The sequence below is a fragment of the Epinephelus lanceolatus genome, chromosome 15 (assembly GCF_041903045.1).
Source record: "Epinephelus lanceolatus isolate andai-2023 chromosome 15, ASM4190304v1, whole genome shotgun sequence".
NCBI classification, from domain to species: Eukaryota; Metazoa; Chordata; class Actinopteri; order Perciformes; family Serranidae; genus Epinephelus; species Epinephelus lanceolatus.
In genome coordinates, this window is record NC_135748.1 from 27,718,115 (window position 1) to 27,730,809 (window position 12,695).

Below are 12,695 nucleotides of genomic sequence, written 5' to 3' on the forward strand. Positions count from 1 at the left end.
TGTTGTGTTTCACTGGTGCAACACCTTTTAATATGAACAAGCTTAATTCTATTCAACTTAAGAGGCTGTTTTGGCAATGGAAATATAGGTTCACATTGCCAAAAGCAATTGTGAAATAAAAAACGTGGATGACTGAGAATCTTCACCAACATATGAAGCTCTAGCGAAAGTTCAGTCAGGAAGATAATACTTTTCATGCTCAGGCTGTAAGTTTCTTTCTCACCCTTGCCATTCACTCCTTGCACCTATGCTCACTCACTGTCTCTAGGTGACATTGCCTGGGTCTGTCAATTGAGTCATCAGCTTATTCACAATCAACCAACAGCACAGCGACACACCCTCTCTGTCAGCCTATCATCTCACTGCTCCTCACTTTAAATATGGCTCTTTCTCTGCCGTAGTTCTTTCTCACTGCAGCCGTGCATGCCCTCCTAATCTTTACAGATTCATCAGCCTCATCTGCCTCAGCAGTCAGCAGCCTCAGAGTCATCAGCCAGACTCCAGGCTGTCGCTCAGATGTCCCTCAATCACAAAATATCTCCCTGTGGTGTCCAAGCACCAAAGACTTCTGTTAAATCTTCATCAGCCTAAATCAATTGTTAATCTGTACACTCATATTCTGTATTAAATATGATCCTTACTTCATTTTAATGTCTCTCCTGGTTGAAAACCGGTTGCACACCATTTTGAAGAAACATATTGTTCAACCTGGAAACCCTAGCAAAATGGTGCACGCTGTTTTGAGACTGAATATTATTGTCATTAGACCAAAAGCCAATGGATTCAGAGACTGATTATAAATCGATTAGTTGATCAAATTAATCATCAAACAATTCAAACAATTGACTAATTGTTTAAGTAATTTAAGAAGCAAAAAGATATCAGATATCCTTTGATTCCACGCTCTCAAATGTCAGATTTTGCAGTTTTTTTTTCATGTCCTTATTATGTATAATCTTATTATAAAGTGAATATATCTGTTTTGATTTGAAAACATTGCCTTGGGTTCTTTGATGTGCATTTCTCACTACTTTCTGACATTTAAATAGCCTTTATAGCCTAATAAAAATGATCAACAGAATAATCAATAATAAAAATAATCATTAGCTGCAGCCCTAATTAGTTTGAGAGACATTTTATATTTAATTCATAATAAATGTGAAATGTTTCCGTCCAGCTTTGATTGTTAGTACATAAATATTGATGCAGTTGCATTTTATTTTAATGAATTTCATCATGTTGCAATAAGATAATAAACATAAAAGAACTTTTATTTTGACATGCACCAGCTTTTGAATCTGTAACTCTTTTCCAAAAATGAGAACTTATTTTCCCAGAGTCTTAATACTTGTTGCCTGTGAGCCTGTTACATAACAGACGTTCAGAAAGTACAAAAAAATGAAACTGTGCATTTTAAGAAAGTGAGACTTATTGTCCAAAGTATCGATGATAATGCAAATATGCAAATGTTTGCTGTCTAACTGCAGCCACACTGACAGTTATCCAAGCCCTGTGCTCCTTTGAGGTACAAACGCTGAAGCCTTAAACATAAGCCAACAGCCTGTCACTCAGTATTCAGCGCATGGGCCAGAGAGAGAGGACACCCAATTTTCACTGAGCAATATGTTCCATGTCTTCTTTCTGCTGTGACCTTTAAATGGCCCCTGACGCTCAACACAGATAAATGCGCCATGTTGGAGAGAACAAAGTGCTTTCAAACCATTTGTATTGAGCGAGTTTTTGATGAACAGCTCAAATGCTACAATCCAGCGCGGGGACATTGCCATATATGTACACATTATTGATTTAGGTACAAAACCTTGCCTGCATCAGGCAAATGACTGCGCCTCGGGGTTCTCTAAAAGGGCTTGTACTCTGTTTATGATGCGAAATCCCCACAGAAAATCAATAGGTTTTTTGTTCTGGACGGTTTTGTCCTTATTATCTCAACTGTACTGCTGAGCAATGAGGCCGATTTCCTGAGGCGTCGTTGAGTAGGAGGAGAATGATCGTGCCGCAATGATTTAATCTCAGTAGCAACAGCTAAAGTGAAAGTCACACTACAGGACTGTTTGAGTAGCCTCCGAGTGACCCTGGTTCTGGTATGAATCTTTCACACCCGTGGCTGCTCTGAGAGTGAGCACAACAAATATTTTGCAGTTTAACAATACTACTATCTACATCCTGAGCCCATGACCTCACAGTGATAGCACCTGGACACACTATGACAAAGGATGGTGGGGCCAGGGAAACACTTATATATCGTTTTTAAACATTTTAGTATTTTGGCACAAGGGCAAACTCATGTTGAAAGTCCACCCTTCCCTCTTGATCTTTACAGTCCTGCTCTCCATAGACAGATTTAACTAAGCTCTGGTCATAAAATGTTAGCATTATTTGAATACTGGGGCAAAAGGATGCTTAAAGCAGACCACAGCCTACCATTCATTACATAAGACCAAAACAAAGAGTCACACAGTGAAGGGTTATGGCTCGGGGTCGGGTGACAGCAGCATATGATTCATGGCTCGCTGTGCCCTTTTGTCTTGTCCTCCTTGTGGTGGGACCATCCACTGCTCTTAGCCAATGTTATTTCACAGCCTTCAGAGCTCGCTCCCCGTCTGTTTCAAGCAAACCGGCAATGTCATTTCCTATGTCTTGTTCTTTCCTCAGTGCAGAAATAAGGAAAGAATATGGCATGTGTCACAACAAGAGATGTTCCTTTTTCTTCATTGTTTTGATGTCGCGAAAAACAAACAGTATCAACATTGCTTTTGATTTATCTGTAAAGGTTTCTTATACATCGCAGTGACTTTTATTACATAAAAAGGTAATTACCAGACCAGTGGTGGGTGTTTGAGGTACTGGTATGTGTTCAGACAGAGGACGAGAAATATGCCAAGGAGGATAAATTCAATGCACCGCGATAACCTTTGATATTACACTCAGGCCAAAGTATCTCTCTCTGTTAGATCTTTATATTTTTTGACTGATTATTGTGTGTTGTAGTCTGAATTTTCTGACAAAGACATTGAAAAATGTTCTGGTTTGCATTAGGATTTCCTTACAACAAGTCAAAGTGGAAAATACAAATGGAAAACCAAGAGAGCATGACTGAAGCATGAATTTTAATCATTTCAAAATTTTCCATATGCGGACACAGCGTGTTGCATGGCCACCACATCAATAACGTCCAAGCGGCTCATTAGAATTATGGAAACTCATTGATTTTATGCAAATTAAACTATGACTGTATCTGCAAAAAAAAAAATCTTTTCATTTGCCATATGGTGAGTCAAGCAGCATGCTTTTGTTTATGAATATATGTGCATGAAATTGAATAAAACTGCTCTGAGTAGCGACACACACTCTGACTGTACTAAAATGGGGATGTTTGGTTTGCAGCAGAGGTTTCCCCTTCTTCGCTCAGACAAATGTGAGGTTTGGAGCTTCTAATAGAGTCAAACAGCTGCTGACACCAGCTGCGTGGCACAAGTTGTTGCTCCATTTGGTACTGTGGGGTTACATGTGTCCTGCCAGTCGCAATGCATGTGTGTTTAGGGAACCTTTCCAGAAACACAGACACAAAAGGAATGGAGTAACCTATTATTTAGACTACCAAAAACAAAGCTGGATATTCAGATACAGTATATGTGGAGTGATTAGGCCACTGGTTATGGCCTATGTCCTTAAATGGGACGTTATACTCAGATTGCCTTTGTTACAACACTGATATTTATAGGAATATTATATTGATATCAGGTGGAATTGTGTCATACTGTCGCTGTCCTTCACTAGATTAAGCCTTTCACAGACACAGTCATGTTTTTCAGTGATATTATCATGATTTATAGGCAAGGAAAAGATCAAAAGGAAGCCTGTCATTGTCTGTCTGTCTGTCCTCACCGCTGTCCTCTCATGGGCGGCACGCACAGATGTCCGCGCGGGAGTTCCCTCTCTCTGTCCATTCATGGAGTGTCTGTTGTCAATAGGGCAATGGGTTACCAAATATGGACACCTGTCAGGGTATAAAGTGGTCCGACGTGACGATCCGGCACCCTCTGGTTCACACCCTGAAGATCCGGCGTCTGGTGCTGATCTGGTGAGTAAACCTGCACGGCTAACTAAGGGACCGAATGGGGCCAAACAACCAGTGGATTTATCACAAGAGGATCGATACAGGATTTTTCATCCTTGCCTAACCAAATGTCAGCAACTAACTGAGACGGATCATCTCACAGCATCGGCTTCTTTTCTTTTGCAGATTGTGGATTATAGTGGTGTGAATACTAAAAAAATAACTTACAGTTCTTGTGTTAGTGACCCAGCAAAGAAAACCCGAACACTAACACATGCCTTTAACACGCACTTCTGTATCATATAATATCAGCAGCAGCAGCAAACGACAGCTAACCGTCATTCCCTTCACTGCTTGTCCACAAAACACGACCTTATGTGTGTTGTTTGTCGTACCCGGCTTGGAGAGACAGCTTCAACCATGCAATCCAAACAAACAGGGGATTCCATTATTGGATCTAACCGTGTCACTGCGGGCGTGTGCGTGCGCGCCCCCGTGTGTATTGCAGAGCTGACACCATGTGCGACGACGAAGAGACTACCGCCCTGGTGTGTGATAACGGCTCCGGCCTGGTGAAGGCTGGGTTCGCCGGCGATGACGCACCTCGCGCCGTCTTCCCCTCCATCGTTGGTCGCCCCCGTCACCAGGTGAAGTAAACTATTCATAAACTATCACTTCAGACTTGATGGTATCACATTAAACAATCTGTGGCTTTAAGAAAAAGTGCCAGATCAAGCGTGCGTAATTGCGCGCCAAAATTACGCATCGATATTTCAATTTATGACTGACATAAACCGACCATTTATGTTTTTTTTTGTTTGTTCTGAAAACAAAAGGTGGTAGTTAATGATGCTCTAGTAGTTCTCCACCACATCACTGATTTCCCGATGCTCCTGTTTTCAGGGCGTCATGGTGGGTATGGGCCAGAAGGACTCCTATGTCGGCGACGAGGCCCAGAGCAAAAGAGGCATCCTGACCCTGAAATACCCCATTGAGCACGGCATCATCACCAACTGGGACGACATGGAGAAGATCTGGCATCACACCTTCTACAACGAGCTGCGCGTGGCCCCCGAGGAGCACCCAACCCTGCTGACAGAAGCCCCCCTCAACCCCAAAGCCAACAGAGAGAAGATGACCCAGATCATGTTCGAGACTTTTAATGTCCCCGCCATGTACGTGGCTATCCAGGCCGTGCTGTCCCTGTACGCCTCTGGGCGTACCACAGGTATGACATATAACTCAGGTGTGTAGAAGATTTTGTTCAGTGAGTTAATACATGAAATAACTGTTGCATTAATCATCAGGTATTGTCCTGGACTCCGGTGATGGTGTGACCCATAACGTGCCCATCTATGAGGGTTACGCTCTTCCTCACGCCATCATGCGTCTGGATTTGGCCGGTCGTGACCTCACAGATTACCTCATGAAGATCCTGACTGAGCGTGGATACTCCTTCGTCACAACCGGTGAGTATAGACTACTAATTCATATTTATGGCGGACTTTGGTTGGCCATAACGCAGTTATCAGTACTTTAACACTGTAAAAAAACACAACAAAAAAACATATTTATGCTCCTTCTCATATTTTTTCCGATGATGCACATTTGACTGACATAATTCTGGTCTCCTGCAGCTGAGCGCGAGATCGTGCGTGACATCAAGGAAAAGTTGTGCTACGTGGCTCTGGACTTTGAGAACGAGATGGCCACCGCCGCCTCCTCCTCCTCCCTGGAGAAGAGCTACGAGTTGCCCGACGGTCAGGTCATCACCATCGGCAACGAGCGTTTCCGCTGCCCCGAGACCCTCTTCCAGCCCTCATTCATTGGTGCGTAAAGGCGAGCGCAAACATGGAAGACTTAATTTAGTTTTAGGGACACTGTCCCATGAACTGTGGACTTTAAAGTGTTAGTAATTAGTCATTATTTTAGGTATTAAAGTATTAGAGTTTGCCAAAAGTATCAAATTATCTTATAAACAAATGAAAAGTGATATGAAGTTCAGTTGTTTTCGGCGCAGATCAACACAGAGCTCTTATTAAAGCAGAATAAACAGTGGATGAACGCATGGCTTTTCTAAAATACACGTGCTTATTGCTCATATATTTTTGGTTGGCTGCCTAAATATGATCACCAAGTGGAGGTCACAGTTTATCCACCGTCGGCTTTATCACTTCATCGCCGATAAATACACACGAGTCATCTAAAGCAGGGGCTTTGTTCACATTTGCGCCACAGAGCGCGCAGCTGTTGGCGGAGCTGTCCGTTTCAGCACCTGTTAGGACAGCTGACGGCGGTGTCAGATGTGTTCTCTGCAGCACTAACTTTTCCGCTGTGTTCGCACAGGCATGGAATCTGCTGGCATTCACGAAACCACTTACAACAGCATCATGAAGTGCGACATTGACATTCGGAAGGACCTGTACGCCAACAACGTTATGTCCGGCGGCACCACCATGTACCCGGGTATCGCTGACCGCATGCAGAAGGAGATCACCGCTCTGGCCCCCAGCACCATGAAGATTAAGGTAACTCAGAGTGTTTTATGAGGGAATATGACTGTGGCATTTCTAGGAGGAGAGTATCAGAGTAACAAGTGTGTGTGTTTAGATCATCGCCCCTCCTGAGAGGAAGTACTCCGTGTGGATCGGCGGCTCCATCCTCGCCTCTCTGTCCACCTTCCAGCAGATGTGGATCAGCAAGCAGGAGTATGATGAGGCTGGACCCTCCATCGTGCACAGGAAGTGCTTCTAAGCGCCAGACTGCCCCTCCCTCCCCTCCTTCCCTCACCCTCTGTCATCTCCCCCTTTCTGTGCCAACAACCCAATTTACGGCTCAAGAGGAATTCGTATGTTGTCGTCAAATTATTTGTTTACACTACAGGTGCAATTTATATGTGGATATGTACAGGTTTATAAATAAATAAAAGAGAACCGAGACTTGCAGGAGACGCGTCTTTCTTTTGCAGGATCTGGTTTGGGATCTAAAAAAACCTCCCCCTGTCTTACTCTCTGTGTCTCTCGAAAGCAGCGGAGGCTTCTGTCCTTCTGTCACGTGATGGATGAGTAAAGGTTACTAAAGATTTGAATTAGAAAAGATTACAGTGAGCGGAGAGGATAAGCCACCTCATGAGAAATTAACCGCACCAAGTTTCATTGAGTGCAAACACCGCTGTCACGTGATCGGTAATCCCCAGTTTCCCAGGTTGGACAGAGCTCACCCTGCCTACCTGTAAAGACACATTTAGATGATGCTATTAATAGCCTCATATAATTAATAATATGATGCACTAGTAAGAAGAAGGTACGTTTCTAAGGCTGCATGTAAACCCAAAGTGAAGCCACTCTTTTTTTGGATAAAGACACACTCAGATTAGAAGTGTCAGACCACACACCAGTCTAATATTAGTGTACACACAATGCGGCGCTCCAACTTGATCAAATCTCAGGGCTATATACAGGGCGGGGTCACATATTTTGCTTCTATTTTTAAACCTCCACACACACAGACAGCGAGGGAGAGAGAGAGAGAGAGAGAGAGAGAGAGAGAGAGAGAGAGAGAGAGAGAGAGAGACAGGCAGGCTGCCTTGTAAAGCGATTAGCAACTCGGATGGTACTTTCACTCTGTCACTGTATCCAGAGCATCATCTTTGCCTGAGGTGAAAACAACAGCTCTACCAGCAGGCTGCGACATGTGGAGGGATACCTCCAGGGCATGCGAGGCTGTCCGCTCCAAGACAGGGGGATTGGGTTCATTTATAAAGCCGTGCAGGCTCAACAATAGGTTGTGTTAAAGTGATTAAACACACAGGCTACACGTCTTTGTAACCACCTGCATTATATTGTTAAGTTAAAAACACACGGACATCACCTTGACCCATGCGCACAGAACATGGTGCACCCACAACCCCTGTCCAAAAAGGATGGAATTGTTATATGTGGTGCACATGTGGTTCTGTAGCTCAGTGAGTTGTAACAATACAGCCATGGTTAGAGGTTTGATTCTCACCCATGCTAAAATGTATAAACTCACTAAAGGTTATGTGCACACAATCGTCCTCGGCAGTGTCCACTGAATGGCGCACGCTATATACAAAACTGAAATATTGAAAATCAGAAGCCCTGGTCCTCCTGGCTGCGCTCCACCGACCTGTCTGCGCGTACGTGACGCATGGGAGGGGGGAGACTACTTAAAGGCGGATTAACGCTGGCAAGACATTAAATCCAACCTCCCTCCATCCAGACGCAGCGCGCAGCCCATCAACCTGATCTGAAGATCGAAAATAGGGGGGCTTATAGTAATCAGCCCTTCAGACTCCCATGACAAGGAAAAGTGTGGCAACGTCGTGGGAGCGCTCGGCACACACAGCAGGACGCTCGCTGGCGCTGCGCGCTCAGCACATAACCAAGCAGATAGCGCGCAGAAAGACGGAGAGAAGCGGGGACGGCGGCAGCATCCCGTGACGGATGCATTTCTTAGCTAAAACCGGACGTTTTGGAGACTGAAAACAAGAGAGAGAGGGAGAGAAGCAGGACTGGAAATAACGCGCTTTTTTTGGAGGGATTTGAACAGAGTGCCATTGTGCTCTAGTCTTCTCCGGATGCTCAGAAATGGGGGAATGGACTATACTAGAGAGGCTCCTGGAGGCTGCTGTCCAGCAGCACTCTACTATGATAGGAAGGTAAGATGATGAGCAAAAATCAGGACAACAGAAGAATCGCAGCAGCCTCCAGGATCGTCTTTAGCATGGTTCCCAGTCCCCCGTTTCTGTGTTGTGCCTCAAGGATCGTCTGTAGCATGGTGCCCAGTCCTTCGTGTCTGTGTTGTGGATTTTTTTCTGTCTTGTTTCACAGATTTCCTTTTTTTACTCCCATCCTTCTAAACGAGACAGCTGAGTAAACCACTTGACAGCTGTCGTTTCAGAACCTGGGATGGTGCTGCGAGCAGCCTAAACTAAAAAAAAAAAATAAATCCATGTGTCATTTCATGTGTTCATTTTATCCACGTATCCCTTTGATGTTTGGTGGTGAGTTGGAGTGGTGGTTGTGCACTCATGGGTGGCAGAAGGAGATCGGCGTTATCACCTCTTTCCATTAACAAAGCGCACACAGGTACAGGCAGAGCAACGCCGATTGCTTACATGTCATTCTCATTTCAGCCATTTGATCAGAAAACACACTGGAACACACACAATCACAAGAACACAGTAATAAAAACACACACATATCCTCAAGAGCGTCCTGTTTCAGCACTGGACAGCTCCCCAAATCCAACACACACTCGAATTGGACTGTGAGCGCTTCAGCCACCGAGGCTGCGCACAACTGAACCACACTTGTACCAGATAACACACTTATTTTCACATTGTTTGTTTGTTTGCTTGCTTTTTAGGATCCTACTAACAGTGGTGGTCATCTTCCGGATTCTAATCGTAGCAATAGTTGGAGAGACTGTCTATGATGACGAGCAGACCATGTTTGTTTGTAACACCTTACAGCCGGGCTGCAACCAGGCATGCTACGACAAGGCATTTCCCATTTCACACATTAGATATTGGGTTTTTCAGATCATCATGGTGTGCACCCCGAGTCTTTGCTTTATCACGTACTCGGTGCATCAGTCGGCCAAGCAGAAGGAACGGCGGTACTCAACAGTCTATCTGACACTAGATAAGGATCAAGATTCACTGAAGCGAGACGAGAGCAAAAAGATAAAGAACACGGTTGTAAATGGAGTACTTCAGAACACGGAGAACTCCACCAAAGAAGCCGAGCCGGACTGTTTAGAAGTCAAAGAGATCCCTAATTCGGCAATGAGAACTACAAAGTCCAAAATGAGGCGACAAGAGGGCATCTCCAGGTTTTACATCATCCAGGTGGTTTTCCGAAACGCGCTGGAAATAGGCTTTTTGGTGGGTCAGTATTTCTTGTATGGATTCAACGTCCCGTCGGTGTACGAATGTGACCGCTACCCCTGCATCAAAGACGTCGAGTGCTACGTCTCCAGGCCCACGGAGAAGACTGTGTTCCTGGTGTTCATGTTCGCCGTCAGTGGGTTCTGTGTGGTGTTGAACCTGGCTGAACTCAATCACTTGGGGTGGAGGAAAATCAAAACGGCCGTGCGAGGTGTGCAGGCTCGGCGGAAGTCCATTTATGAAATCAGAAATAAGGACTTGCCGAGGATGAGTGTGCCAAATTTTGGCCGCACTCAGTCCAGTGACTCTGCTTATGTGTAACACATGGGAAGAAAGGAAAAACAGATGTATAAATAAAACCATGATGGACATGATGGACAGCTCCGCACGCCTAATTCGTGTCATGACTTTAAGAGTGGGCAGATTTTTTTGATTTGTTGGTCTTTTAAGGACTTCATGGCAAGCGTGGGTTACACGTTTGTTTACTTATTTATTATTGCACTGATGCAACTTTTTAGTAACGTTTATACTCTGTAAGATGCTAAATGGAGACCATGTTAACGTGTTCACATATTTACTCTTCTGTGGGCTTGTTCTGCTGTACTTGAAGAGAGTAAAATGCAAAAATTTGCACTAAGAGGTGAACACTTGAGGGCCTGACCTTATCCAAAATGTACTACTGACCTGACGGTGTTTTTAAGACGTTTTCTTTCCACCTGTTTTCTGGCATCAACCTAATTAAATGGCACCATACACAGTAGTTAAAGGACAAATCTATCATTCAGATTTATATATGCATAGATATATAAATCCTTACTATGGTTCGACCTAGTTGAAATACATCATGTTTATTTTTTATGTTGCCTGTGTTGCACCACTGACCTTAACATATGTAACCATTCCATTGCTTTATAGCTGACTTGCAAAACAGTATCTGGTGAATTTGCTGCAAACGCTAACGTCTGTGACTTCCTTAATTTATGACACACCAAAGCGCCCACTGCTTTTATTTGTGAAGTGTTTTTTTTTTCTTGCTTTTGTGTAATCAAGTGCCATACTTGTATATAAACATGATATATATGTATACATATAAATATATAAATATATAATAATCATCATGAAAGCTGATTCCCTGCTTGGATTATGCTAAATGCCGCCCAGAATTCTTTTTTTATTTGCTTTAAATGTATTTGTTGTGATTTAAATGAAGATGAAAAAAAAAAAATAATATAACAGTTTTCTCTGTTTTATTTTGCAAATGACTGGAAAAAAAAAAAAAGAAATGAAGTGCTAGTCTTTTTTTATATACAAGAAGTAAATGTTTCTCCCTAATCAAAGCCGATCAAAACTGGAAAAAATAGCACAAATTGACATTTTTATCAAAGAAAGGGCAATAAAAATCTGCTCTGGTGCTACAGTTTTTTCATAGAGTGGTTTAAATGTAACCGAAACAGACCAGAAAAAAAAAACACAAACATCTTTTTTTTTTCTCTGTGGAAAATAAAAGTGGGATTCATGTACACCAGCAATGTGTGAGGTGCAGTACTTTGTGTCTGCTGCTTGAGCTCATGTTGACTGACCTATCACACAGATATATATATATATATATATATATTCAGGGGAAGTTTTGCCTTGGTGCAGTGAAGATGTTAGCCACACCCACTCTGTACAGAAAAAAAACACTGCAGGACACACCTTGTACAGGATCTCATCACTCTGCAATATGTTGCAATACTGATGCTGCTTATACAAGACACATCAATACTTTTGCTCAGTAACGGAGTGGTCTGAGGGAACTTTTAATCTATATGCATCAAATCTGACACTGCTCTGAGCCCTTACAGTGAGCTATACGTTCCCACTGTCTCACTATGAACTTAGTTTGTGACTTTCCCTGTACTCTGCAGGAATGACAAAAAGCTGATCATGATTCTGAATACGGAGGGAGCTGCCCTTTCTGCAGCTCCGCTCATCCCTTCTTCTCTCATTTGAGAATGTAAGAAAGCAGCCTGAAGTGAGGGGGGAGGTTGTGTACTCCTCATGAAGGTCAAAATGAAAACAAAAGATGGGGGAGAGGGGGAAAAAAAGAGAAGGTGCTGAAGACTGTGTCCACACAAAGGAGGGAGAGTGAGGGTGAAATAAAGACACAGAGAGATAAAAATGAGATGTATGCAGCTGACCGTTGCAGGTGATCTGGGAAGGGCTGGTCTCTTCATGATTCTCCTGCCAGGATGACTCTGCAAAGCTGGGGGAGATCGAAGAGCGGCGGCACCGGCGCATCCATCTCCAACTCAGCGGGGAACCCAGATTTCTCCCTAAGTCATGAACTTGAAAAAAAGAAAAGCAGAAGAAAGGAGAGCCGTTTGTCAACTTCGCTTTGATGCAATGCAGTGCACGCCTGTGTGCATCTTTGTCTTCCTCTCTTTTTTCCTCCTGCTCATGTGTGTCTTCTGCAGGCATTCAAATACTCCTGAAATGGCCCACTAAAAAAACCTTTATTTACTTAACATCACAAAATTATAAATCAACCTTAAGAAATACAAAAGTAAATATAACAAATCTGCACTGTACAATTACAGTACAATGTTTAAATGCAATTGCCATAATTTCTTGCTTTAGTAATTTCCCTGTAACACTCAACCTGGTGTCAAACTCCAGCAAAATGGCAAAATTATTGGGGTATGTTCCAATGCAATTATGCAT

At 43.3% G+C, this 12,695-nt stretch overlaps 2 protein-coding genes across 2 annotated transcripts; both read left to right on the forward strand.

Moving 5' to 3' along the window:
• The first annotated feature begins 3,981 nt into the window (after positions 1-3,981).
• Positions 3,982-7,023, forward strand: LOC117266627 (actin, alpha cardiac muscle 1). The gene is made up of 7 exons (XM_033641896.2): positions 3,982-4,102; positions 4,587-4,725; positions 4,982-5,306; positions 5,386-5,547; positions 5,716-5,907; positions 6,425-6,606; positions 6,689-7,023. The coding sequence occupies exons 2-7, from the start codon at positions 4,597-4,599 to the stop codon at positions 6,830-6,832; spliced, it is 1,134 nt and encodes a 377-aa protein (XP_033497787.1). The 5' UTR covers positions 3,982-4,102; positions 4,587-4,596; the 3' UTR covers positions 6,833-7,023.
• Positions 7,024-8,318: 1,295 nt separating this feature from the next.
• LOC117266628 (gap junction delta-2 protein) lies at positions 8,319-11,517 on the forward strand. Its single transcript, XM_033641897.2, has 2 exons — positions 8,319-8,759; positions 9,470-11,517. The coding sequence occupies exons 1-2, from the start codon at positions 8,689-8,691 to the stop codon at positions 10,311-10,313; spliced, it is 915 nt and encodes a 304-aa protein (XP_033497788.1). The 5' UTR covers positions 8,319-8,688; the 3' UTR covers positions 10,314-11,517.
• The last annotated feature ends 1,178 nt before the right edge of the window (positions 11,518-12,695 follow it).